This window comes from Geotrypetes seraphini, chromosome 3 (assembly GCF_902459505.1).
Source record: "Geotrypetes seraphini chromosome 3, aGeoSer1.1, whole genome shotgun sequence".
In the NCBI taxonomy this organism is placed as follows: domain Eukaryota; kingdom Metazoa; phylum Chordata; class Amphibia; order Gymnophiona; family Dermophiidae; genus Geotrypetes; species Geotrypetes seraphini.
In genome coordinates, this window is record NC_047086.1 from 237,352,289 (window position 1) to 237,377,673 (window position 25,385).

General features: G+C 42.9%; 1 protein-coding gene across 3 annotated transcripts in view; it reads right to left on the reverse strand.

Annotated features, from left to right (window-relative positions):
• UTRN (utrophin) overlaps positions 1 to 25,385 on the reverse strand; it is a 1,286,828-nt gene that overhangs the window by 485,682 nt on the left and 775,761 nt on the right. For all 3 annotated transcript variants that reach the window (XM_033935605.1, XM_033935603.1, XM_033935604.1), the window contains one exon: positions 17,880 to 18,052. In XM_033935605.1, the coding sequence (XP_033791496.1) occupies positions 17,880 to 18,052 (173 nt within the window). The remainder of the gene's footprint in view (positions 1 to 17,879; positions 18,053 to 25,385) is intronic.

Genomic DNA, 25,385 nt, shown 5'->3' on the forward strand with positions numbered 1-25,385 from the left:
TTCACACCAGGAATAATCTAAGAAAATACTTTTGTACAGAAAGGGTGGTAGATGCGTGGAATAGGCTCCTGGTAAAGGTGGTAGAGATGAAAACTGTCTGAATTCAAGAAAGTATGGGGCAAGAACGTGGGATCTCTTAGGGAGAGGAGAAGATAGTTGATTCTATGGATGGGCAGACTAGATGAGCCATTTGGCCTTTATCTGCCATCATATTTCTATGTTGATAAAGCAAACTTACCTGTAGCAGGTATTCTCCGAGGACAGCAGGCATATATTATGACAACCCCCCTCCCACCTAGATGTCTTCTTAGCTTTGTTATTAAATCGATGTTCCCACAAGCTAATGTCAGGTAGGAAGGCACCGACACATGCACAGTATGAGCACTGCCTAAAGATTTGTGACAGTGAACTTGACAAGTGTCCATACCTGGTCCTGTGGATTGCATCATCCACATGAGAAAATATTATGCCTGCTTGTCCTTGGAGAAGAAAATACAAATAAAAATGAAATTTGAGGAAACTATATTGTCAGGGATATTTAGTACATTGACTTTTCGCCAGTAAGATCATGGGAGACTTAAAAATTGATCATCAAATGAAATTCCACTAGGAAAATTAAAACTCTACAAATGAAGCAAAGGAGCCAAATTGCCAAACATTGCAAGCTATATATAATATTTTCTATATAAAAGATATGATCTTATTTCCAACATATGAATCAAAAACAAATGCTTTTTTTTTTAGGTATTCAACACAGCATAAAGCCTTGCGCTGAGGAAAAAGAAAGACTAGACCTAACACTGGTTTCCATTATGTAAAATCTGGGAAATGATCAAAGAAATGATGTAAAGGAATAAATCTCCGTAGAACAGAGACAAGTGCCCCACACCCCCTCGCTACCACCGAACACACACACCACAATCAAACCAAGTAGCTTATTTTCAGCCTGAGGAAAAATGCCGAGGGGTTAATAGCTCCAGATGTTTGGCCATCTGTGCAGTCCAGGAGTTCTGCAGAATAAAGGTCATTATTGTTATTTGTTTCAAACCTTCTGTTCTTTTATGTGTTAACAAAAGTGAAATTTTAAAAAAATTAAAAATGCTATTATTTAGTAATACTTCTTCATACCAATACTATGCAAATATGGAATAATTTTTTTTAAATTCAAGAAGTTGTATGTCTGCAATTTATTTTATGTCTGTCTGGACAACTGTGCAGTTAACAACTTCTTTTCCCTTCCCTAAAACCAACCCACCACGGTGCATAAAATGCTCTGGCCACCTAGAACAGGAAATACTTAGTTCAACACAATCGGAATTATCTGAGGCAGTTGCTGGTGATCGCTTAAATTAAGTTGTGTGCAGAGCTGACCTTATTCTACAAATTCTGTATGCAAATGTGCACGCTAAGCCTACATTTGGGTGCACAGATTTATAGAATTGGGTAAATTAGGAGTGGGGGGCGTGGCGGTTAGAGCTGTTGCCTCAGAGCTCTTAGGTCAGGGGTGTCCAATGTCGGTCCTCGAGGGCCGCAATCCAGTCGGGTTTTCAGGATTTCCCCAATGAATATGCATTGAAAGCAGTGCATGCAAATATATCTCATGCATATTCATTGGGGAAATCCTGAAAACCCGACTGGATTGCGGCCCTCGAGGACCGACATTGGACACCCCTGTCTTAGGTTGTGAGTTTGATCTCAGTCTGCTCACTGTGACTCTGGGCGAGTCATTTAACCCTCCATTGCCCAAGGTACCACAATTGTGAGCTTGCCAGGACAGATAGGGAGTACCTGATAACTATTCGAAGTATTGTAATCCGCTTTGGGTGAATCTGTTCATGAAAAGGTCATTAATACATCCCAATAAATAATTAATTATAAAGCGTAGTCCCCACACATTTCTTTCCCATGCCACAGGTGGCTCAATGAACTAGAAAGGATAACAAGAACTTAAAAAGAGATAAACAGATGAAGTAGAGAAATGAAATAAGATAATAGGTGATAAAGAAAAAAAATGTAATAATAATATTATTTTTATGTACCGCCTAACCAAAAAATGGTTCTAGGCGGTTTACAACAAATAAGCACAAGTCATACAGTGGAGAGTAATTTTAAAAGGAAAAAAAACAATTCAAAACAAAATACAATAAATAAGAATTGGTCCTACAGTAGAAAATACGATTTAAAAGAAAAATGCAATTTAAAAGAATGGTTCTAAGCAGATTACAACAAATAAGAACCGACCATACAGTAAAAATACAATTTAAAAGAAGATACATTGCATGACAGAAGCATAGAATTATTAAACGAAACAACCAGTTAGGAAAGAAATTTTTCAAACAGTTGGGTCTTCAATAGTTTTCTAAAATCAAGATAAGAAGAGGATCCTAGCATAATTTTACCGAACCAATCATTCAATTTGGCAGCTTGAACAGAGAGAGTTCTCTCCAGAAATCTTTTGTGACAACATAATTTAACGGAAGGAAATGTAAACAGGTACAATGCACAGAAAGAAAAATAAAACAATGACAAAAAATAATGAAAGAACTTATAAGATCCATGTTCACCTTATACAGTACAAAAACAAGTGGCAATTCCACCATTCACTAAGGGTCAGATTCTATAAATGGTGCCTAAATTTTAGGCACTGCTCGGCACAATTCTCAATCAACCGCTAGACAATGTTTATAGAATCAAGCCTAAAGGCGCTCAAGTGGACTTAGGTATTGCTAGGCATCCTAGACATAGGTGCTACTCCATTAGGCCAGCTTTTCTCTCGCCTAATTTGGCGGCGCCTATGCCTAACTCAACCACACTTATGGTTCATCCCTAACTACACCTTTTTCAGATAAGCGTCATTAGGCGTCCTTAGGCATGGGAGGATGCCTCCCCTTAGGTGCCAAACTCTTTAAAAAAAACATTAATTAAATCAATTTTTTTGATTTGCTGAACACCAGAGCAATCAATTAGAAAAAGCAAAATAGGCGCAGATTCTGAACTTTGGCATCACTAGGGGGCCACGATTAGGGTAAGGGAGCTTACAGTTTAGCTGTAAGCTGATAACAGTGGCTGAGCGAACTCTTATATCATAGTTACAGTGGGCTGGGGAAGGAGGGGGGGTTGGAATGTGAGGGTTGGTAGTGGGAGCTAGAGGTTGGCAGGGATTGGTAGTTGGGGTGCTAGGACAGGAGGATTGGTTGTGAGGAAGGGTGAGGGGTGATTGGTGGAGGAATTGTGTGGGATTAAGGGTGAATTTGGCGGGTTAAATCAGTTTGGGAAGGGTGGAAGTGTGGGAAGAGGTGGGTAGGCAGGGTTAAATTTGTTAAACTCTTATTGTGGTTTCTGTTACCTTGTTGGTGGTGTCTTTGCTTCTGGTGTCGAGGTTTGTGCTGAGGGACGACAGCTGGTGTCGAGACGCGTGTGCAGGTATTTCAGTTTTTCTTTTGTTTCAGGCTCTTCGGCCTGTTTTTGTAGTTTTTTGTCGGGGGCCCACATAGTTGGGACCGGAGAGGTGCGTGTGCACGGAGCCGGCACTGCCTAAAGCGTGAAGGACGGCTCCGGCGGTGCAAGGGTGTTTTTCGGCATTGTGGGGGCGACGCGCGTGTGCCGGGAGCTGCTGTGACAGGCCCTCTGTGAGGAGATATTCGGCACCGCGCGTCTTTTCTTTGCTCCTTCGGTCGGCTGCGGAGGTGTGTCGGGAGCTGGCAGTGTGACGCCGCAGGACCGGCGGTTCTGAGCATAGCACACAGCAAGGTTTGTTTCTTTCCTGCTTGCTTGTTGTGCTGTTGGGGGGTGCCGCGTGTTTGCAGGGAACCTAGCTGGGAAGGCAGTCTGTGCAGACAAGGCTGTTTGGATCCGGCGGGGTGTGTCTTCAGCTGTGCTGGGTGCCTTGGGGTGAGTGGCTGCTTCCTTGTCTGTTGCTTTGTTTCTTTCTGACCGGTGTGTGGAATCCTTGGTGGGGGAAGGGAGGGGGGGGAAGGTTGGCTAGGGCTTGGGGGGGTGGTTTTGGGTTTGGAGTGTTGGGGTGTGGGTTGCTGGGTTTGTGGGGTTGGGGGGTGGTGTGCTTGGTTCCATTTTTGTAGCTTGTTCAGGTGCTGTTGTTATGGCTCCTAGGAAGCAGCAATCTGCTAGGGGGGGCTCTTCGGCTAGAGGGGCTTGTAGGGGACACTCTACCTCTCTTGCAGGTGCTGTTCCCAGTGGTGCTGCGGGGAGACAGTGGCAAGGTTCCCGTGCAGCTGTTCCACGGGGTTCTGGGCCTCGCAGGGGAGGGGCCCCTGGTGTTCGGATCTCTGGAACCCGGGTTGCTGGAGTGTCAGCTGCTTCTCAGCCTGGTACATCTGCAGTGGATCCTGCTCCTGTTGATCATTCTGGTGAGTCTTTTGGGGCTTTGATGGATGTTTTGGCTGGAGTGGGTGCTGCTGAATCTGGGAGTGGGGTGGCACGTGGGGGGCAGCATGGGGCGCGTCCGGTGGCGCACTCGGTGGCGAAGCGTTTGCGGGATAAAAAATTTTTGAAGCGTCTTCAGCATGTTGTTAAGCGGTTGGATGTGGACAAGAGGCGGCGTCGGGGGGGTTCCTGCGGATCCGATGGCTCTTTGGCAGTCGTCGGATTCGTGGGATTCCTCGGAGGTTTCTTCTGGTGCCTCTTCCTCATCTGAGAGTGGTGTTGCCGCTGGACCTTCAGCCCAGTCGGTGAGTTTGGGAGTGGGTGTTCCGCCGTCCACGTCTGTGCCGAGTGGTTCGTCTGGTGCGGCTGCTCAGCTGATGCGTCGTGGTCATACTTTATGTGAAATTACACCTTTAGACTGTAGTATTTCTAAAAAATTGCGGGAAAAAATATTGAACGGCAAGTATGTGGATGTGTTTTCTTTGTTGGAAAAGGAACAGGATAGGCTAGACAAGAAGACAGATGCTGGTAAGGCTGATGGGCAGCGTAGTCGTTTTCGTGTGCCTAGAACCATTATGAATTGGTTGCTGGGTTTTAATATTTATGCTTCTGTGGTTGGGGCTGCTCGGCCGGGATTGTATGCAGGCTTGTTGAAATATTCTGATCTCATTTTGCGGGCGTTTTGGATTTATGGTGGTTGGTCATGGTTAAATTATGATGAGCAATTTCGGAAAAGTTTGGCTACTGATAAATCATGGGTGTGGGGGTATAGGGATGTTGATTTATGGCTTGCTGAGATGACGCAGGCTCGTGCTGGCTCCTTTCGTTTCGGAAGGGGGGCAGGCTCTGCTGTCATGGGAGGGCCATCAGTTAGTGGGGTCGCTTCCTCTTTCGGTACCCGGGTGCCCCTTGGTAATTCCGGACGCGGTGAGACTTTTGGGTTGCCCGGGTCCCAGGTCGCCGTGGGTACCTTCTATTTCCAGTTTAATGCCGGGCGCTGTAACCGAGCGGTTTGTAAATTCCAGCATCGATGTAGTCAGTGTTCCGGTGCCCACCCAGCCTTTCGTTGTTTCGGTGCTGGAGCCAGCGGTCGAGGGGCAGGAGTCCAGAATGCCGGGTCCTTTGGTGGGAGTTTGCCTGGTCAAGGCAGAGTCCCCAATTAATTTGCCCATGCTTGATTTATGGTTGGGTTTGTACCCTCTGGAGGATGTTGCTCAGCTGCTTGGAGAGGGTTTTCATTTTGGTTTTGTGATTCCTTTTGCTGGGCCACCCCTTGCTCATCATTGTCGTAATTTTCCTTCGGTAGCTCGGCATGTGGAGGTGGTTCGTGCTAAGTTGCAGAAGGAGTTGGCGTTGGGGAGGATTGCTGGCCCATTTTCTTTTCCGCCTTTTCCAGACTTGGTACTATCACCTTTGGGTGTTGTGCCTAAAAAGGAGCCGGGCAAGTTCCGGCTCATTCATAATTTATCATTTCCTTTGGGCTGTAGTGTGAATTATTTTATTGACCCCCTTTTTTGTTCTGTGCAGTATACTTCGTTTGATGTGGCCATTGCTATGCTGCGTAATCTGGGTCCGGGTGCGCATTTGGCTAAGGCCGATATCGAGTCAGCATTTCGTTTACTTCCTGTGCATCCAGATTCTTTTTATTTGCTTGGTTTTCAATTTGAGCATCGATTTTATTTTGACAAATGTATGCCAATGGGTTGCTCTGTTTCTTGTTCTTATTTTGAGGCATTTTCTACTTTTATTCATTGGGTTACTCAATGTGTTTCTGGATGTGTGACTATTGTACATTATCTAGATGATTTTTTGTTTGGGGGTCCGGCTGGTTCTTCTCAGTGTGCTGACTTGGTGGTGGCTTTTCACGCAGTCACTCAGAATTTGGGGGTTCCCTTAGCATTAGATAAATCTGAAGGGCCAGCTACTTCCTTAGTTTTGGAGTCTTGTTTGCCTGCTGTTAAGGTTGCTGCCTTGAGAGTGGCTATTCAGGCAGCGTTGCAGAAATCCAAATTGACATTGCGGGAAATTCAGTCTCTGGTGGGACACTTTAATTTTGCTTCTCGGGTGATCCTGATGGGTCGGGTTTTTTGCCGTCGTTTGGCAATTTTGTCTCGGGGCTTGCAGAAACCGCATTTCCGTGTGCGCATTACACGGGGTGTGCGGGAAGATCTTCGGTTGTGGTCTCATTTTTTGGCTTGTTTTAATGGGGTTTGTGTGTGGCAGCAGGAGGAAGTTACATCAGTGGATTTACGTCTTTTTACTGATGCTGCGGCAGGTTTTGGTTTTGGCATTTACTTTGGGGGGTCGTGGTGTGCAGAAAGGTGGCCTGGGTGGTGGCGAGATCGGGGTTGGTGTGATAATATTGCTTTGTTAGAGATTTTCCCGGTCTTTGTGGCTACGGTTCTTTGGGGGCCCAAGTTGGCTAACAGGAGAGTGGTGGTTTTTTCTGATAATATTGCTGTTGTGCAGGCGCTTAATGCTCAATCTGCTCATTGTCCGTTATTGGTTGAGCTTTTGAGGCTCATTGTTTTGCGTTGTTTACAGCTTAATACCACACTCTCTGCTAAGCATGTTCCTGGTTTCTTGAATGAGATTGCTGATTCCTTATCTCGGTTTCAGTGGGCCCGTTTCCGGACTTTGGTACCTGCAGCGGACAAAGAACCCGTGGTCATGCCTGTCACACTGTGGACCTGTTTGCTGGATCGTTGGGAGAGTTACTGAGGAATTCCTTGGCTGAGAATACGTGGAATTCTTATCGGTCTGGCTGGCGCCGTTACCTGAGGTTTTTGGAAGCCACATCTGCATTGGGTGTTCCACCCTTTTCGGTATCTCTCCTGGTACACTTCTTGCTTTTTTCTCAGCAACAGGGCTGGTCTGTTGGGGTAGTGCGTGCCTCTTTGGCCAGCGTTGCTTTTTTGGCTCAGCTGCTCGGCTATCCGAATCCTTGTGCCTCCTTTTTAGTGAAGAAATTGTGGGTTGGCTTTCAGCGCTCTATTCTTATTAGGCCTGTTAGGCCTGAGCGTTTGCCTATTTTACCACTTTTATTGCAGCAGTTGTGTGCTGTTCTGCCTGGCATTTGTACGGATAGCTTTGAAGTGCTGTTGTTCCGGGTGGCTTTTAGTGTTGTCTTTTTTGCAGCTTTGCGAGTTGGTGAGCTGGTAGCTCCAGCTAAGTCTGCGGTTGGTAGCACTGGCCTCCTGGTATCTGATGTGTTTTTGGACAGGCGCTGTTTGCGTTTGCATATACGGCGTTCGAGGGTCCTCTGTTTATTTGCGGGCTTTGGCAGATGGTCCCTTGTGTCCTGTGCAGTGTGCCTTGTCTTATGCTGCGGTGCGTCCGCTGGAGGGTCTATATTGGCTTATTCATGCTGATGGCACACCACTGACTCATTTTCAATTTTCTGCCCTCTTGAAGAGGTGTCTGGTGAAGGTTGGATGTGACCCGCAGTCTTTTGGGACGCATTCCTTCCGTATTGGGGCTGCTTCTTATGCGGCTGAACGGAGGGCTTCTCCTTCCATGTTATGTAAAATTGGGCATTGGCGTTCTACATGTTATAAACGCTATGTGAGGCCTGGTTGTATGTCAATTTGTGCATGATTTTCTTGCTGCTTCAGTTTTTTCTGCAGGTCCTTTACCGCCTGATAACTGTGTGTGGTTATGCGGCTATTCTTACATCTTTTGGGCTCAGAAACGTGCAGTGGAATCTCGCTGGGGATCGAATCTGGGCCTTGTGCATCATGGAGTTCGAATTCGTTGGCTGGGACTCCGAGGCATGTGCTGGGACCAAGTTCTTCCGACCTTGCTGCAAGCCAGAAGATTTTCCTGTCCTCAATTGATTGTTTTTCATGTTGGAGGGAATGATCTTTGCAAGGTAAAAGGGCTGGATTTGATTCGAGGTATAAAGCGGGACTTATTGTTGGTGGCCAGTTATTTTCCTGACACACGCTTAGTCTGGTCTCGCATTATTCCTCGGATCGTTTGGAGGGATGCGCTCAAGGTTGAAGGTATTGAGCGCTTGAGAAAACGGGTGAATTCTGAAATTTCTCGGTTCATTGTTTCTCTTGGTGGGTTTGTTTTATGCCATGATTTGATTGCAGTTGATTGTCCTGGTTTATACAGACCAGACGGTGTACATTTATCTGATATTGGTCTTGATATTTTCTTGAGTTCTATCCAAGACCTGTTGGAAGCTTGTTATAATAGGCAGCATGGTCACAGTTTGGGGGGGGGGAGCGGTGACTTGCGAGGCAGTCACCGCTTGTGGCGGAAAATGTGTTATGAGGTGAATTGTGCACAGTGTGGCTTATGAAGTTATATATTTTATGTGCTTATTCTGCTCATGTGCGGAACCGCCATGGGTGGCCGGTATGATTCTGCGATACCGCAAGTCTTGCTGGGGGAAGTGGGGTTTCATGGAATGTGATGAATTTGTTGAGCTGAGCTAATTCGACACCGATTAGCATCAAGGGGTTTGAGTTTTGTGAGTTGAGCTAGTTCGACACCGAATAGCTCCAAGGTTTATGGTTGTTAAGCTACACTGAATTATTTATGTATAAAATGTTATGTTTTACAAATTCATTGATGGATAAGTTCAATAAAGCTGCGGCCCATGCTTTGCCATTACTAAGTGTTATGTGTCTTTATTCAATGATGTAAGTATAAGGAGTGATGCGAATGCCAGTATTATCTATATAGAATCGGGTATCCTATATACTAGGGTATCCTATATAGAATCAGGGCCTAAAAGCCTTCATTTCAACGCACATAAAGAGTTTCGGTACAGCCTGGGAAAGACAGGACAAGAGGGAAAAACAAGGAATTTCATAAGACAAAGCTCTCTCAAAGGGATTAGTTGGTGTTTGCATTTTCTGTTTTTTTATTATGCTGGTGTGCACAGACCTTATTTGTTTTTGTGATCCTTTAATTTGTTTGGCCTTTCACCTACAGAAGTCCCCTAATGATGTAGAAAAGATGTGCCTGCTGTGTCCAAAACAAAGAACCACTACAGCAAGGAGTCATGAGAAGACTGACAAAATGTCAGAGGAGGAAAGGATGAAAACACTCTGATAACGGAAATAAACACTTTCAGGTTTAAAAGAGGTTTTTGTGATTTATTTTTTTTTAAAGTTTTAAACTTATATGCATAACAAGGTTCAAAAAAATTTCTTCTTGGTGTCCATGGTCTTTGTGGAGATCAAATTCCTAATTATGTGTATTCTCCAAACAAGTTTTGAACAAATTAGTGGACTGTGAAAATCAAGTTGCCTTAATTGACTCTAATGAAAGCTTTGGAAATGCAGACTACAGTTCTTCAGGCTATTGGTGTTTCAATAATAAGACAGTTTCCGCGTGTGTTTTAAATTAGAAGAGGTTGAGAATCATATTAGGACTAAAATTTCACTTTTAAAAAAAAAATTTTTCTTATATCAACACGTTTTAGCTGGCCAGAAATGGCTCCTGGCCAGGTAAATCACCTGTTCAGGGACAACTGATCATTTTCAGTGACATTTAACCAATGAGCGCCACTGAAAATAACTGGTTAGCACTAAACTTAAACCCAGTTATTTCAAGGGTATTTCAGGAGCAGCATCAGCACTTAAGAATTGCCGCTGCTGGGTCAGACCAGTGGTCCATTGTGCCCAGAAGTCTGCTCACGCGTCGGCCCTTAGGTCAAAGACCAGTGCCCTAACTGAGACTAGCCTTACTTACGTACGTTCTGGTTCAGCAGGAACTTGTCTAACTTTGTCTTGAATCCCTGGAGGGTGTTTTCCCCTATAACAGCCTCAGGAAGAGCGTTCCAGATTTCCACCACTCTCTGGCTGAAAAAGAACTTCCTTACTGTACAGAATCTATCCCCTTTTAACTTTAGAGACTGCCTTCTCATTCTCTCTACCTTGGAGAGGGTGAACAACCTGTCTTTATCTACTAAGTTTATTCCCTTCATTATCTTGAATGTTTCGCTCATTTCCCCGCTCAGTCTCCTCTTTTCAAGGGAGAAGAGGCCCAGTTTCTCCAATCTCTCACTGTACAGCAATTCCTCCAGCCAGTTAAATGCTGATATTCAGAACATAACTAGTCAGGTTAACTGTATTGCACTTAACCAGCTATGTCTCAGCCAGCTCCACAAACCTGGTAATTCAATGCTGGGGTCAGACATTAAATTTCTGAGTTTAGCGCCAGCAGTGGTCAGCAAAACAGTAATCTCTGGCGGCTGAATATTTGGCCCAATAATTTTACTTAGAAATTGTTTCAAAGATGTTTTGCACTGTTAAGTGCTGATATTCATTTTCTAAATATCACCTTCCTCAATAAGTTAAAAACATAAGCTGTGGCCTGAATGTGATGTCTCCACATGAAAATTTCCATCTTTAAGGCTTTTAAGAGGTGTCACAAGATGGATTTTCACTCCAGGCCACTCTTCATGTTTCCTTTCTCTCTGAACAAGATAAATTGTTAGTTTTGAAGACTTTTTTTTTTCTTTTTTAAGCAAAAATCTTTTTTCTTTTTTGTTGTCAAACACTACAAATACTTCCAGATGTGGCTCCTGTAACCTAATTGTATAGGAAGGCCCTTCTTGCAATTAAAAGCTTCAAGTTCAAATTATTGTGTTGTTTCTTGTTAAAATTTCTTTGCAAATGTTTGGCAAGCCACCAATGAAATCATTTTGTTTTCTTTGACTCGGTTCAAATGGAAAAATTACTTGTATGTAAGACATAACGTATGGAAGTTTATTGCTTTGATAGATGGTAATGGTTTATTTTAACTATAGTAGGGAATGTATTAAGAAGTATATTGTTTTTACTGCTTTGCTTTACATTGGGGGGAATTCATCAAAGGGCGCTAAGCGTGTTAACATGGGCACGTGCGTTAGTGTGCGCTAACCGCTAAAAGACACCCATAGGAATATAAGAGACATTTTTAGTAGTTAGCACATGCAAACACGATTGTGTGCGCTAATGCATTTAGCGCCTTTTGATGAATTCCTCCCTTAGTTTCTCATTCCTTCTTTGGGACATGGACTGATTGTGTGGAATATTTTTTCATATATGCTTGCTAGATATTTGATTAACGTGCACTATTTTGCATTTTCTATTTCATTCATGATTTGGAATTGTACTTTTCAAAATCTCAATAATAAAAAAAAAAAATACAGCAGATGATTGTCAGGATTTGTGGAAGGATCCTGTGAAATTAAGGGCTCCTTTTATCAAGGCGCGCTACGGGGGTTAGCGCGTCGGACATTTCATTACGCGCTAACCCCCGCGGCAGCCTAAAATACTAACGCCTCGTCAATGGAGGCGTTAGGTACTAGCGCGGCAAGCGGTATTCCGCCCGTTAAACTGCTACCGCGCCTTTGTAAAAGGACCCCTAAGACTGGCCATCCTGGCAGATGAAATATAAGGTGGACAAGTACAAAGTGATCCACACAGGAAAAATAAGCCAAACAGAGCTACAAAATGCTGAGTTTCATTAAGAAAAAAATCTCTGAGTCACTCTGGACAACATGTTACACTTCCCCCTCTCCATTTGCGGTTTCTGCACTCGCGATTTCACATAATCGTGATTTTTTTCTGGGGAGGGGGAAAATTTTTAAAAAACATATTTTTTACTTCCCTGCCGCCTTCCCGGCCTTACCTGGTGGTCTAGAGGGCTTTCGGGGCAGGAGTGATCTTCCTACGCTCCTGCCCCGTGCAGATCGCCATGAGGAAATGGCTGTGGGGAGTTCCCGTCGTGGTCTCGAGAGACTACGGGAGCTCACGGCAGCCATTTCCTCATGGCGATCTGCACGGGGCAGGAGCGTAGGAAGATCGCTCCTGCCCCGAAAGCCCTCTAGACCACCAGGTAAGGCCTGGAAGGCGGCAGGGAGGTGGGGGTGGGTCAGAGCCAGGTAATCACGGTTTTTCGCCATTCGCGGTCCGGCTCTGCCCATATCCCCCGCGAATAACGATGGAGAAGTGTAAAAGTATTGGCCTTAGGAATCCTTTTATCAAGCCACGCTAGCAGTTTAATGCGCGTTAAACCGCCGGCCGCACTAGCCACTAACACCAGCGCGGGGGTTAGTACGTGATTAAAAGTTGCACGCGTTAATCCCGCTAGCGCAGCTTGATAAAAGGAGCCCTTCGTGTTTCATGTTGCTAAAAAGGCAAATTGAATATCAGAGATTATTTGAAAAGGAATGAAGAACAAAACTGAGAATACAATTATATCATTGTATAGGTTTTGTTGTGCACTCTGTGCCAGCGCTGGATTAACCCTATAAGCAAAGTAAGCACGTGCTTAGGGCATCCAGGGAAGGGGGGCACCGCAGAAATTTTTCACAGCCGAATTTATCGTTTAAATTATTAAATTAAGGGCTCCTTTTATCAAGGTGCGGTAGGCGGTTAACGTGCGGAATACAGTGCGTTCAACCGCCTGCCACGCTAGTCGCTAACCCCTCCATTGATGAGGCGTTAGTTTTTAGGCTTGCCGCAGGGATTAGTGCGCGATGAAATGTCCAACGCACTAACCCCCGTAATGCGCCTTGATAAAAAGAGCCCCAAGTAAATTTATAGCCATTTTCAAAATTTAATAAAAAATGAATAAGTTCTGTTTATAAAGCGTTCTCTCTTGTATAATCATGTTTATCCTGCAAAATAAAGTACAATGTGCACTTGCAGATTGGAAGCTATACAAATTTTGACCAAGTCTAGACGCGTTTGAAACAGTGCAAGTGACGGGTACTAGCTCATAAGAAGTTTTTAGTTTAGTTGCCAACTGTCACTGGTGTTAATTGCAGGTGCATTCATAACCTCTTCTTGCTCTCAAAGTCTCAAAGTTGCTTAATGACTATTCCAATAGCACACTCAGTTCTGGCTCTTTAATCTCTTAAAATCCCTCTCTGATACAAGATGGGAGGCACATGCTATGGCAATAACAGCCATTTTGAAATCTTTCTTTGAAATTTTAGAAGCATTAGCATATATAGCCGAAGACCAGTCACAAAAGGGAGATGCTAGAAGAGAAGCAAATAATATTGCAGATAAGATGCAAGAGCTAGAATTCGATTTTATGTTGAATTTTTGGAATTAAATTTTGTAGAATTTTCACAGAGTAAACAAAGTTCTACAAAATGAGGATATGAACTTAAAAACATGTGCAGATCTGTATGTATCATTAGCTGACCAACTGTGTACTTTACGATATGAATTTGAAAAATATGAAAAGGATGCAAAGGAAAAGTTACCAGATGTTGATTACAAGGCAGCTACAATTCGCAAACATATCAGAAATAAGCTACCCAATGATGGAGATATACCAGAAGTATATCTGAATGCCAGAGATAAATTTCATATCAGCACCTTTTGAACAATTTTTGACAAACGTAACTGAGATGAAAAGAAGAGGAGAGATATACAAAGAAATAGCAGAGACATTTTCTGTTCTAAGTGATGTGCCATATAATGTCACTTCATTATTGAAAGGTATTCTCAGTGCTGTAAAAAGCTGACTGATGCTTACCCAGAGGACTACAACAGTAACTTCTCGGCTGAACTTCAGCAGTTTCATTTATATGTGCGCCATAAATTCAGTGCAACAGAAAATGTAAAAACAAGATTCAGTCATGCAGAACAACTTATGCATCAAGGCAGGCTGGATGCCTTATCTCTATTATGTATAGAAGCAGATGTGTTACGTAAGATTGATTATGAAGATCTGTCTGATCAAAGACTTTACAAGGAAAAAAAAGTATAAGAAAATTATTAAGCCATAAATAAAATGGAAGTACAAATTTGAGTCACCTCCTTCACATTAGTCTAATATCAAAGAAGTATATCTAGCTGACCAATGTATTTACTCATTTCATTTCTTTAGGGCTTCAGACATGCCAAACGTTGTTCGTTAATACTTTCACGAAACAACCAAAACTTTTTATGGTTGGCTATGGCTGTGGCTTCTTCATTTGCCCATGTAGTTTCTTATACATTTATATCATTTAAATAATTTTTAATAGTTTTTTAATACTTTTTTTCTATTAAACTATTAAAAAAACTATTAAAAATTATTTAAATGATATAAATGTATAAGAAACTACATGGGCAAATGAAGAAGCCACAGCCATAGCCAACCATAAAAAGTTTTGGTTGTTTCGTGAAAGTATTAACGAACAACGTTTGGCATGTCTGAAGCCCTAAAGAAATGAAATGAGTAAATACATTGGTCAGCTAGATATACTTCATAAATAAAATGGAAGCATACAGAAATAAATATTATTTTCCTTCTTAGTTTTGTTTAATTTCAAATTTTTGATAAATAAAATTTTATTTTATGGTTTATTATTATTTTAATACTTTGAATTACAAGTGTAAGGGGGCACCAAAATTAGTTAGTGCTTAGGGCATCTAAGGGTCTTAATCCAGCCCTATCTCTGTGCAGTTCTGGGCATCCCATCTCAAGAAGGATATAGAAACTGTTTAAAGAAGAGCAACAGAAATGATTAAGATAGGACACCTCCCGTATAAAGACAGATATACAGTGAGCGAAAGGAGATAAGACAAAAGTTTATGAAATCAAGAATGGGGATGGGACAGTTCAATAGAGACTAGTTGTTTAACCTTTCAAACACTGCCAAAGTAAGAAAACACTATGGAACCTTTTTACTAAGCTGCAATATGAAAAAGAACTTAACATGTCCTAACATGGGGCTTTCCCATGCACTAAGTCCATATTTACCACTGCTATAAAACAGGAATTTAAAAAAAACAACAACTAACTTTTGTCAGTCCCATATAAATTTTCCCATTAGTGTGCAAATTTTCATATGGGATTAGATACTGCTTACTATTTAGGAGGAGGTAAAAGCTCCTGTATTAACCCTGGGTTAAACAAGTGGAGGGGCATAATCGAAAGGGACGTCTAAGTTCATTTACGTCCATCTCGCAAGTCGTCCAAAGTTAAAAAAAGCCTAAGACACATTTTCGAAAGAGACGTCCAACTTTTGTTTACTTTTGAAAATCGTCTAATTATATGTCCTGCCAATCAGATCGTCCAAGCCGCTAAATCGTCCCATCTTTATACCACATTTCTGTCCAACTTTCCGTCTAAGTCCAAAATGTCTAGAACAAGCTCTGTTGGATGTGGGAGAGGTCTGCAAAGTGATGGACTGAACACCCAGACATGGCACCTAAATAGTGGGGTACCTTACAGGGCACTGCTGTGAACTTCACAAAAAGGGTGCCATGGCTTCTCCTCACTACAGCTCCCTTATAGGTCATTGTGAACCCCCCAAACCACCTCCAGAATCCCCTAGATCCACTTATCTACCACCCCAATAGCCCTCATGGCTGCAGGAGCCACTTATATGCCAGTACAAAAGGGTTTTGGGGGTGTATAAGGGAGTGCATATGTTTCAGTATCAATGCAGTGATTACAGGGGTTCATGGGCATGGGTCCTCCTCTCCATGGGTCCCTAACCCACCCCCAAGATGACTTAAGCTGCCTCTGGGCTGGACGACTGGGCTTTCCTATGCCAGGCAGCCAGGTGATGATGGTCTGGAGGTTGAAATTTAAAGTTGTGAATATATTTTTTATGGGGATGGTGGGGGGTTGGTGATCACTGGGGTAGTGTGTGGGGGTCTGTTTTATGTTTTACATGGTCTAAGTCACAACGTCCAAGTTCCATCTAGGCTCTGTTGTTAAACTTTCGGTTATACATGCTGTATGACTAAGTCTAAGCCGACCCACGTCCCGCCCTCGATACACCTCCCGAAATGCCCTATTTAGCTGTGGATGTTGAGCGGCACTATGAAGGCCTAGGTCGTTTAGAAAAAAGTCCAAAACCTGGTTTTATTATCGGCACTTGGACGTTTTTGAGAAATGTTCGTCCAAGTGCCAACTTAGGCTAATTTTTGGACGTTTTCTCTTTCGATTATGAGCCCCTTAATGCATGTGCTAATGTTAATGCACCGGCTGGTTAGCACTTCCATGCCCATTCTGCACCCATGCCATACTCCTTCCTGAAAAATAATAAAATAAATAAATAGCACACAATCAGTGCATGCAACAAAGGAAATTATGGCAGGTTGCTTTAGACTAGGGGCATCCGACTTCGGCCCTCAACAAGTCAGGTTTTCAGGATTTCTCAAATGAATATGCATGAAGATCTATTTGCGTACAATGGAAGCAGTGCATGCAAATAAATCTCATGCAAATTCACTGGGGAAATCCTGAAAACCCGACTGGATTGCGGCCCTCGAGGACTGTCGTTGGACAGTCCTGCTTTAGTTCATTCTGTGATAAGCTATTTTGGGTCTGCTAAGCCCATGTTAGGGCTTAGCTCATCATAGCATAAGGGCCCTAAGAAACTAATAATAATAATAATATCTTTATTTTTCTAAACCGCCATAGTCAAAGTGACTTCTAGGAGGTTCACATAGAAAGAAGGCTGGACAATCAGAGAATTACAAAATGCAAGAAGAAGGATCTTACATAATAAATTGGAGAAACTAATGACCATCAAACTGAAAACAAAACCTTGACACATGAATTTCACAAAAGGAATCCTTACGTGGAAGGCTGACTTCTAGCAGTAGTATTGCTAGAGATCGCAGCCACCATTTTAAGCCATGCAGCCACTAGGAGCAGGAGCAAGTGAAGATTGCTCCTAGCCAGCAGACCCTCCTCTGGACCACCAGGGATAATAGGTAGGACAGATGGGACTGATCTGGGGAGGGAGAGGTATATCTGGAGATGCCTTTCTCAGGGTTGATCCCACGGGGGGGTGGGAGGGGGGAGAAATTTCAGGGGTAGGCTAATCGCAGGAGGGGAGACCTCTTAGGAGGGGGTTTGAGAAGCAGCTCACAATAGGTAGGAGGGGTACGGAAGGAGGGAAGGGATCACCTGCAACATTCTTGGCTGCTACCCAGAAACTATGCAGGTACCGACTAATATTCATTGCCAGCACCCGCATGGCTGAGGAAACAAAGTTAGGACTTCTATTTATGCAATGCAAATTCATCATTTAGCTATGCGGGCACTGGCACTGAATGTTGCTGGCACCCGCAAAGCTCCTGGCTCCTCCCCAACTTTGCCTCCGGAATGCCCTTCTCCTGCCCACTTTTAAAATGGCCAGTTAGATATTCTGTGGTACTACCCAGCTGGTTGCTGTTGAATATCGTCAGCCAGACTCTCCAGATTGCTTAAATCTCCCTGAATATTGGATGGAACAACAAAAATAAAAATCTCTAAAGCCTTTCTTTGTTCTATTACTGTTTCAATACTTCAAATTTTTCTACTATATGTTTACCACAGTTCATTGTACTGTAAATGTGTGCTTTGTTCCAAGCATGTCTACAGACATCCTTTATATCCATTCCTCAGATGGCAGTACTACCCTTTTCTTGCAGAGGGATAAGTATATTGATATGAGACTTATATATAAAAGTTAAAATCCTCCTTACATACCAGATGTTTCCTTAGCCCATTTCCCCTAGCTACCCTTTTACATTTCCATTACTTGCCTAATACTGGCAGACTTTGCTTTCAAGTCATTCCAGCGCTGGTTCATGTCATCCAGTCGATTCTGGAGCAGCATGGATTCCTCGGAACTGCCCAGGGCTTTCACCATCTTTTGTCGGTTTCCATCAATGCTCTTAAAAATGTCATTATGAGCATCAATCTCAGCCTGTATATCCTGAAAACAAGGAAATAAAGACTGTTCACCAAAGAACTTCAGACCTTTGTCAGAAACAGCTTATGGATACAACATAGCTTTTAAATCATTCCAAGTTAAAAAGACATACTTTCATGGTGGTGGTAGGGGGATGGGAAACAGGGAAGGATTATGCTCTTGCCACTTTATATACTCAGCAATTATAAAGTACTTCAACCAGCCAAAAAGGTCGCAGAAACACATGTAAAACATTTGCCAAGCAGGGATGGCCCGTGGAGAATCCAAAGGGATGTGGGCCCGTGTTCAGAGACTAACTATTGTGTCTCATTTGCATATGTCAGTCAGGCTGAAACGTAAGGCCATGTGATAAAACAGTCACTCAGCAGGAGGGCTGACCCTGCTGCCGAGAAGTCACAACATTGCTTGGGCTTGCCTCTCTTATTCTGTATTTATTTTTTAATATTCTATAACACAGGAAATTAATTTACCTGACCAAAAAAGCTTAAACATAGCTTTGAACCAATGTAGAAATTTCTCACTATACCGAGCCAACCTGATTGGTAATGCTGTGCCCCAATATGTGCATTTCGATTTTAAATTTGATCACTTGCCTTTCCAAAACTGAGCTCAGAGAAAGTCACATACAGGTACAATAGGTATTTCCAAGTTAAATAATATTTGATATACCACCCATAGTGGTACCCCGAGCGTTTACAGATAGTAACAATAAAATGATAGTAAAAGTGGAGTTGGGGAGGAAGAGGTAAAAAAGAAATGGGTAAAGAGGAACTACAGTTTATAATAGGACAGTGGGATGGTGTACGGAAGGAGAGAGCTGGTCCAGGTGTTGTATCCAGGCTACCATCCGGCCATCCTAGTAGATTAAATAAGATCAAGAAATGAAGAGACAGAAATGATTAAGAAATATAATACAGATTTTGACTATAGGCATCATTGAACAAAAATGTTTTTAGTTGGGCTCTGAATCTGTCTAGAGATGATTTGGCGTAAATGGGTGGGAAGACTATTCCAAAAGGAGGGACCAGTAACTGAAAAGATGGCAGACACTGTATAAAAGAGGATTACCGTATTTTCTCGCATATAACGCGCGCGTTATACGTGGTTTTTACAAACCGCGCATACCCTTGCGTGTTATACGCGTGAGCGCATTGTACAAAATTTTTTTTACATAGTTTCCCCCCCGACGCCCGATTCATCACCCGGAAGGAGTGCTCGCACTCCCACCCCGAAGGACCGCTCGCACCCCCACCCGAAGAACCGCTCACACCCCCACAGCCTCCCCCCCTCCCCCATGGAGAAGCTGTCTACCTTGTTTCCGGATGCCAGCCCAGCTGCTTCCTCTGCCAGCGTCCTGCCCCTTCTCAGAGCCCTGTGCTGCGCTGCTTCCTCTTCAGGCGGTCCCACCCTTTCTCTGATGTCAGAGAAAGGGCGGGACCGCCGGAAGAAAAAGCAGCACAGCAGGGCTCAGAGAAGGGGCGGGACCATCGGCAGAGGAAACAGCTGGGCTCGCTGGCATCCGGAAACAAGGTAGATAGCTTCTCCATGGGGGAGGGGGGGAGGCTGTGGGGTGCGAGCGGTTCTTCGGGTGGGGGTGCGAGCGGTCCTTCAGGGTGGGAGTGCGATCGCTCCTTCGGGGTGGGGGTGCGGGTGCGTGCGAGTGGTCCTTCGGGGTGGGGGTGCGAGCGGTCCTGCGGGGGGGTGAATCAGACGTCGGGGGGGGGGGCATCAGGCTTTCAGGGTAGGGACAGGACTTCAAGGAGGAAAGGAGAGTCGGGGCGGGCGAAAACAGAGTCAGGGTCTCCAGAGGAGAGTCGGGGCGGGCGAAAACAGAGTCAGGGACTCCAGAGGAGAGTCAGGGCGGGCGAAAGGAGAGTCGGGCAGCATGTGCGGTATACGGGTGTGCGCGGTATATAAAAATTTATGTACATAAATATGTGTTTTTTGCGCGTTTTACACGGGTGCGCGTTATCTATGTGAAAATATGGTAAATCTTTTTATACCTCAGACAAATCATGGTTAAGCGACCTACCTAGTGTCATGAGAAGAGTCGGTTAGAGAAGCAGAATTTGAATCCTAGTTTTTAGTTTACTGCTCTAAACATTAGGGGATCAATAATCAAAGCAATTTAACCAGCCAGAAACAGCTACTGGCCAATTAAATCATCTGTTTGGGGTTAACTACCAATTTGCAGTGACACTTAGCTGGTTAGTGCAGCTGAAAAAAAACTAGTGCAGAGCTGAAAACCAGCTATTTTGGGGCGTTCTGGGGCAGAGTTGGCACTTAACTAGCCAGATTAACCGTACAAATAGGATCACTTAAAACAAAGTCCTATCCTATAGCTGGTTAAGTGCTGAATATTGCAGTTAACTGGAAATTTAAGGCCGGTGCCTGGATGTGGCCCGTCATTGAATTTCTGGACTTAATACAGGCAGCAGTCAACAAAACGCTACTACCTAAATATTGTGCCCTAGGCTGCTCTTTCACTCTCCAGTTTGATCTAGAGTTGAGTATTCAGCACCCCAAGACAAGTTATCATTCAAGGGTGATAACTGGTTGATTTAAGACCTATGACTATAGAATTATAGTAAAAGCCATGGTGTATCTCTCCCCCCCAACTCCCCCTCAGGACTGTTGATATGAGCAGGCCAGATATGATTTTGGAGGAGGCTTACAAAATATAGGAAACAACCTCAGGCAATTGCAGAAGAAAGCTTGTGGCGCTTGATCTCATTTCTACTTCCAAGGGAGCAGAAAGAAACTGATCCCATAGAAATTCTTACTATACTGTACTGGCCAATATCTAACTTATTATTTATGTAGTGTTATGTTACAAATTTAAATCAGCTCCTTCCAGCTTTGTCATTGATTATTATTTTGGAGGATGTTAACCACCTGCGTTGTACAGGTTTTCTGTCTTGACCCATAGTCTATGAGTGGACCATCTTCAGCTTGTAGATCAGACCTTACTTGCTATCTTAGCCACAAAGCTAATTCTAAAGGTGCTAGGATTATTTTTAAAAAGAGGAGTAGCCGCCTAATAGTATGAAGGCCTGAAAATCAGGAGAACTGGGTTCAATTCCCACTGCTGCTCCATTGCCCCAGATACAAAAAAAAGTACCTGTATATATGTAAATTGCTTTAATTGTAACCACAGAAAGGCAGTACACTTCTCCCTCCCCGCGGATTCGGTTATTCGCAATTTTTTTGAGGGGAAAAGAAAAGAAACGCTGCATCCTAAACCTCCCCGGACCTTACCTGGTAGTCTAGCGGGCTTTCGGGGCAGGAGCAATCTACCTACGCTACTGCCCTGTGCAGATCACTCATACAAAATGTCTGCCGTGAATTCTTGTAGTTTCTCGAGACTACGACAGGAACTCCCCGCAGCCATTTTGTCTCAGTGATTTGCACGGGGCATGAGCGTAGGAAGATCGCTCCTGCCCTGAAAGCCCGCTAGACCACTAGGTAAGGTCCCAGATGCCGGGGGAAGGTGGGAAGTGGGTCAGAGCTGGCCCAAATGTTATTCACAAATTTTCAATATTCGAGGGCTGGCTCTGTCCCTAACCCCCGTGAATATTGAGGGAGAAGTGTATATCAAATCCCATACCCTATCCTTTTCTCTTTACCACGAGACCAAGGTCTAAATGAATCTGTCCAACAGCATTAAATTTCTTATGTGTATGTGAAAGAGATACTCTATACCAGTGGTCTCAAATTCAAACCCTTTGCAGGGCCACATTTTGGATTTGTACATGTTGGAGGGCCTCAGAAAAAAATAGTTAATGTCTTATTAAAGAAATGACAATTTTGCATGAGGTAAAACTCTTTATAGTTTATAAATCTTTCCTTTTGGCTAAGTCTTAATAATAATATTGTAATTTATAGCCAGACTGATCATCAAGAAACTGTTTTATTTTACTTTTGTGGTTATGATAAAACATACCGAGGGCCTCAAAATAGTATCTGGCGGGCCGCATGTGGCCCTCGGGCTGCGAGTTTCAGACCACTGCTCTATACTGACCTCATATCTAGAATAATTATTTCCATCAAATCAAAAATGGCATTTGAAAACAAGAGTCTTAAGTGGTAGAAGAAAAGGAGTGAGGGTTGCACTGCGACAGCCAGTGCCTTTTAGCCTCTGTGCAGGACTGTATAAATAGAAAAATGTAGATTTCTAAGAGCATCACATGACGCAGTCCAAGTCTCCCTGGGACTAATCAGTAAGGATCATTACGGAAACCCTGCTGCACATACAAACAAGAGATTCCTTTACAAAGACAACTTTACCACCCTCAAACTACACTCTCTCTCTACATAGTTTCAGGTTTCTCAGTGCACTTTTGCTTTAATCAGTGAGCATCCAAGCATTCCCAAATTAAATACTACTATTTATCATTTCTATAGCACCGAAAGGCATACGCAGCACTGAGGGATGGTAACATGGTCAATTGCACTTGCAGCAAAGTAGTTTTACAGAAGACAGAAAAACAATTCAATGAATACATTAAAATCTTAGAGAGAGGAAGCATGTCCATCCTATATGGCACGTGGGATCTCTTAAGAGTAGGAGATAGTGGATGTTGTACTGGATGGACCATTTGGCCTTTATCTGACATAATGATTCTATGTTACTTTTGTTTTACGTAAGCACTATCTTCTGGATTCTCGAAACAGCACCACTGTCGGCGTCCGCCTTAAAAGCAGCCGCCAATCACGCTATGGTATTGTTAGAGAATCACACCTCCAACAAAGATAGGTGCCAGAAATGTAGGCCAGAATTTTCCAAGCCTACATTTTCGGCACCTACCTTTGATATGAACTGCATCTCTGGAAGTGTCTACCAGTGCCTAACGCCACTTCTGGCAATGCCTACAGTGGCATTTGGTGCCAGTAGGCGCCTCCAGAGGCACCATTCCAGAATTGTTTGTTTAGGTGATGGTAGGCACTTTGAATTTTATTTTTTTCAGTGCTGCCATCTTGTTCAACCTCGGCACTTTGAGTTTTTACTTAAATACCATTTAAAACGGCATTTCCCTCTTAATTTAGACGCATAAGTTAAGGCGCTGCTTATAGAATTTCTCCTCATATGTGTAATCTATGCTACGTACAAATGTCAAATTTATGTACATTGTTCTGGTTTTCCTAAAATTTTCTCAGGGACAATTTTTCCAAATGGGCTATTTATTTTCATGCATCCAAAGAGATTAGGCTTAGATTTATATATAGTAGCACCTACACTTTTAAAATATAAGTCTTATGACCATGTATTAACAGACTGTATCATTTAATGAAATGGGAAGGAAAAGATTTCAAATGTGGTGCTTAGACATAGGTTGCTCTCTCAACTCTCCATGTTACTGAAAACACTCCATCACAAATCAGAAAAACCTTCCTATAAATATCATATGCAAAATATTCTCATGTATATTATTATTGTGCTCCTTAAATACATATTACTTCTTCTTCATATCTAAATTTCATATTCCAGTAGGCCAATACTTATCTTAGCTTGTCAAGTGTGTGGGAAACCCTTCAATCTTAGGGCCAGACAAGCAGACTTCTCTAAAGACTATCAATTTAGTGGACAGTCACCTGATGTAAAATTTTCCATACGATGACCAGCAGTCCGTTGTGGTAGAAACATAACTGTTCAGCAAGAATTGCAACCAGCTTCAGCTTTATCTCCAACTCATCACTATTCTATTATGTATAACATTCTTTTCATAGTCAGTCAACAAGTAATCATAGTCCACAAAGATTTTGGATTTCTCAAAAAGCAAGACCAACAGTATTCTGATTTAATGAATGAAACCCCAAAACAGGTCTCACTGTCACACTCAAAGGGAGTGGGGGGTGGAGAGAATCTTGAAACACAGACACTAGCAAAATAGACCAGAGCTACATTATATCCATGGCACTAAAAGGCCTGGAGGCTGAGGCACCAAGAAGGGTAAGGCTTATTAACCTCCTGTGTGTCTGACCCAGGCTTTTAAACCCAATGGTAACAATTACAATACAAAAGCTCTGCTATTGCCTGCAATTACTTACTCTCATGGGGGACCTATGGATAGTGAATAATTCATACAGCACATGCCACCTACGTATTAAATCCAATGCAAAATTGACAGAATCTCTCTTGATAAACTTTTTTGCCTATTGTTGGCAGCTGCCAATCTAGTAAGATTTTTGACTTTGGAATGTAATTAATGAAAGTTTTGAATAAAATCTTATATCTTATATTACCAATAGCATGTAGCTATTAACTAATCCCATACTCTCTCCTCTGAAAAAAAAAACCTGCTATGGCACACACCCATAATGATACACTACTTTAGAAAACATTATTTTTTCCTTGAAATAAATTACAGATCAAAAAGAACTGTTTTATAAAACCTCTGCCTAAATTTCAAACATATTGCTTTAAAAAAAAACCTGGATTGTACCAGATACAATATACAGTATAGGTTTTAAATCATAATTCCATTAGCCATGCTGAAAGCAAAGACTCTGTAACGAATATGCTCTTCACAGCTTTTTAGTGTTGTCATGAAGAGATGACCTTGATTATTGACCAATGTGAATGTTACCCAGCTTATTTGTTCTTACAGTCCAGGTCCAGGCCGGCAGCAGGTGGGAAGCTATGCTATCAAATATAATGCAGGCAGTCCCCGAGTTACAAACGCCCAACATAAGTACAACTCGTACTTAAGAACATGGTTGCAGCTTCATTTGATTTCACTGAGCAGTATTTCCTGTGGCATAGACTCCTACACTTCTGTAGCAGATTCAGGAATGATGCTTGGCCACATTAAGAACAGTGTGTGGTTGTGCATGCTGTACCTTAGAGGGAACACTGGGCTAGGGACACTTGGTTCTTTTGGTAAGCAGCAAGAATCTTAAAATCTACAAATTCTGAGTTACATACAAATATGACTTAAGAACAGCTTTAAAAACGTTAACTCGTTCATAACCTGGGGACTGCCTGTAAATCCAATCCACGTAGGAGAGAGAATGAGAGCTTTTAGAGAATTCCGACTTTTCAAGGAATGTTCTAAACCAGGGGTGTCAAAGTCCCTCCTTGAGGGCCGCAATCCAGTCGGGTTTTCAGGATTTCCCCAATGAATATGCATGATATCTATTAGCATACAATGAAAGCAGTGCACGCAAATAGATCGCATGCATATTCATTGGGGAAATCCTGAAAACCCGACTGGATTGCGGTCCTCGAGGAGGGACTTTGACACCCCTGTTCTAAACTTTCAGCACCTTACACATCTCCCTCTCTCTTTAATAAGGGGTTGTAGTGAGGAGTAAGACGTGATCCTTTTTCTCAGTC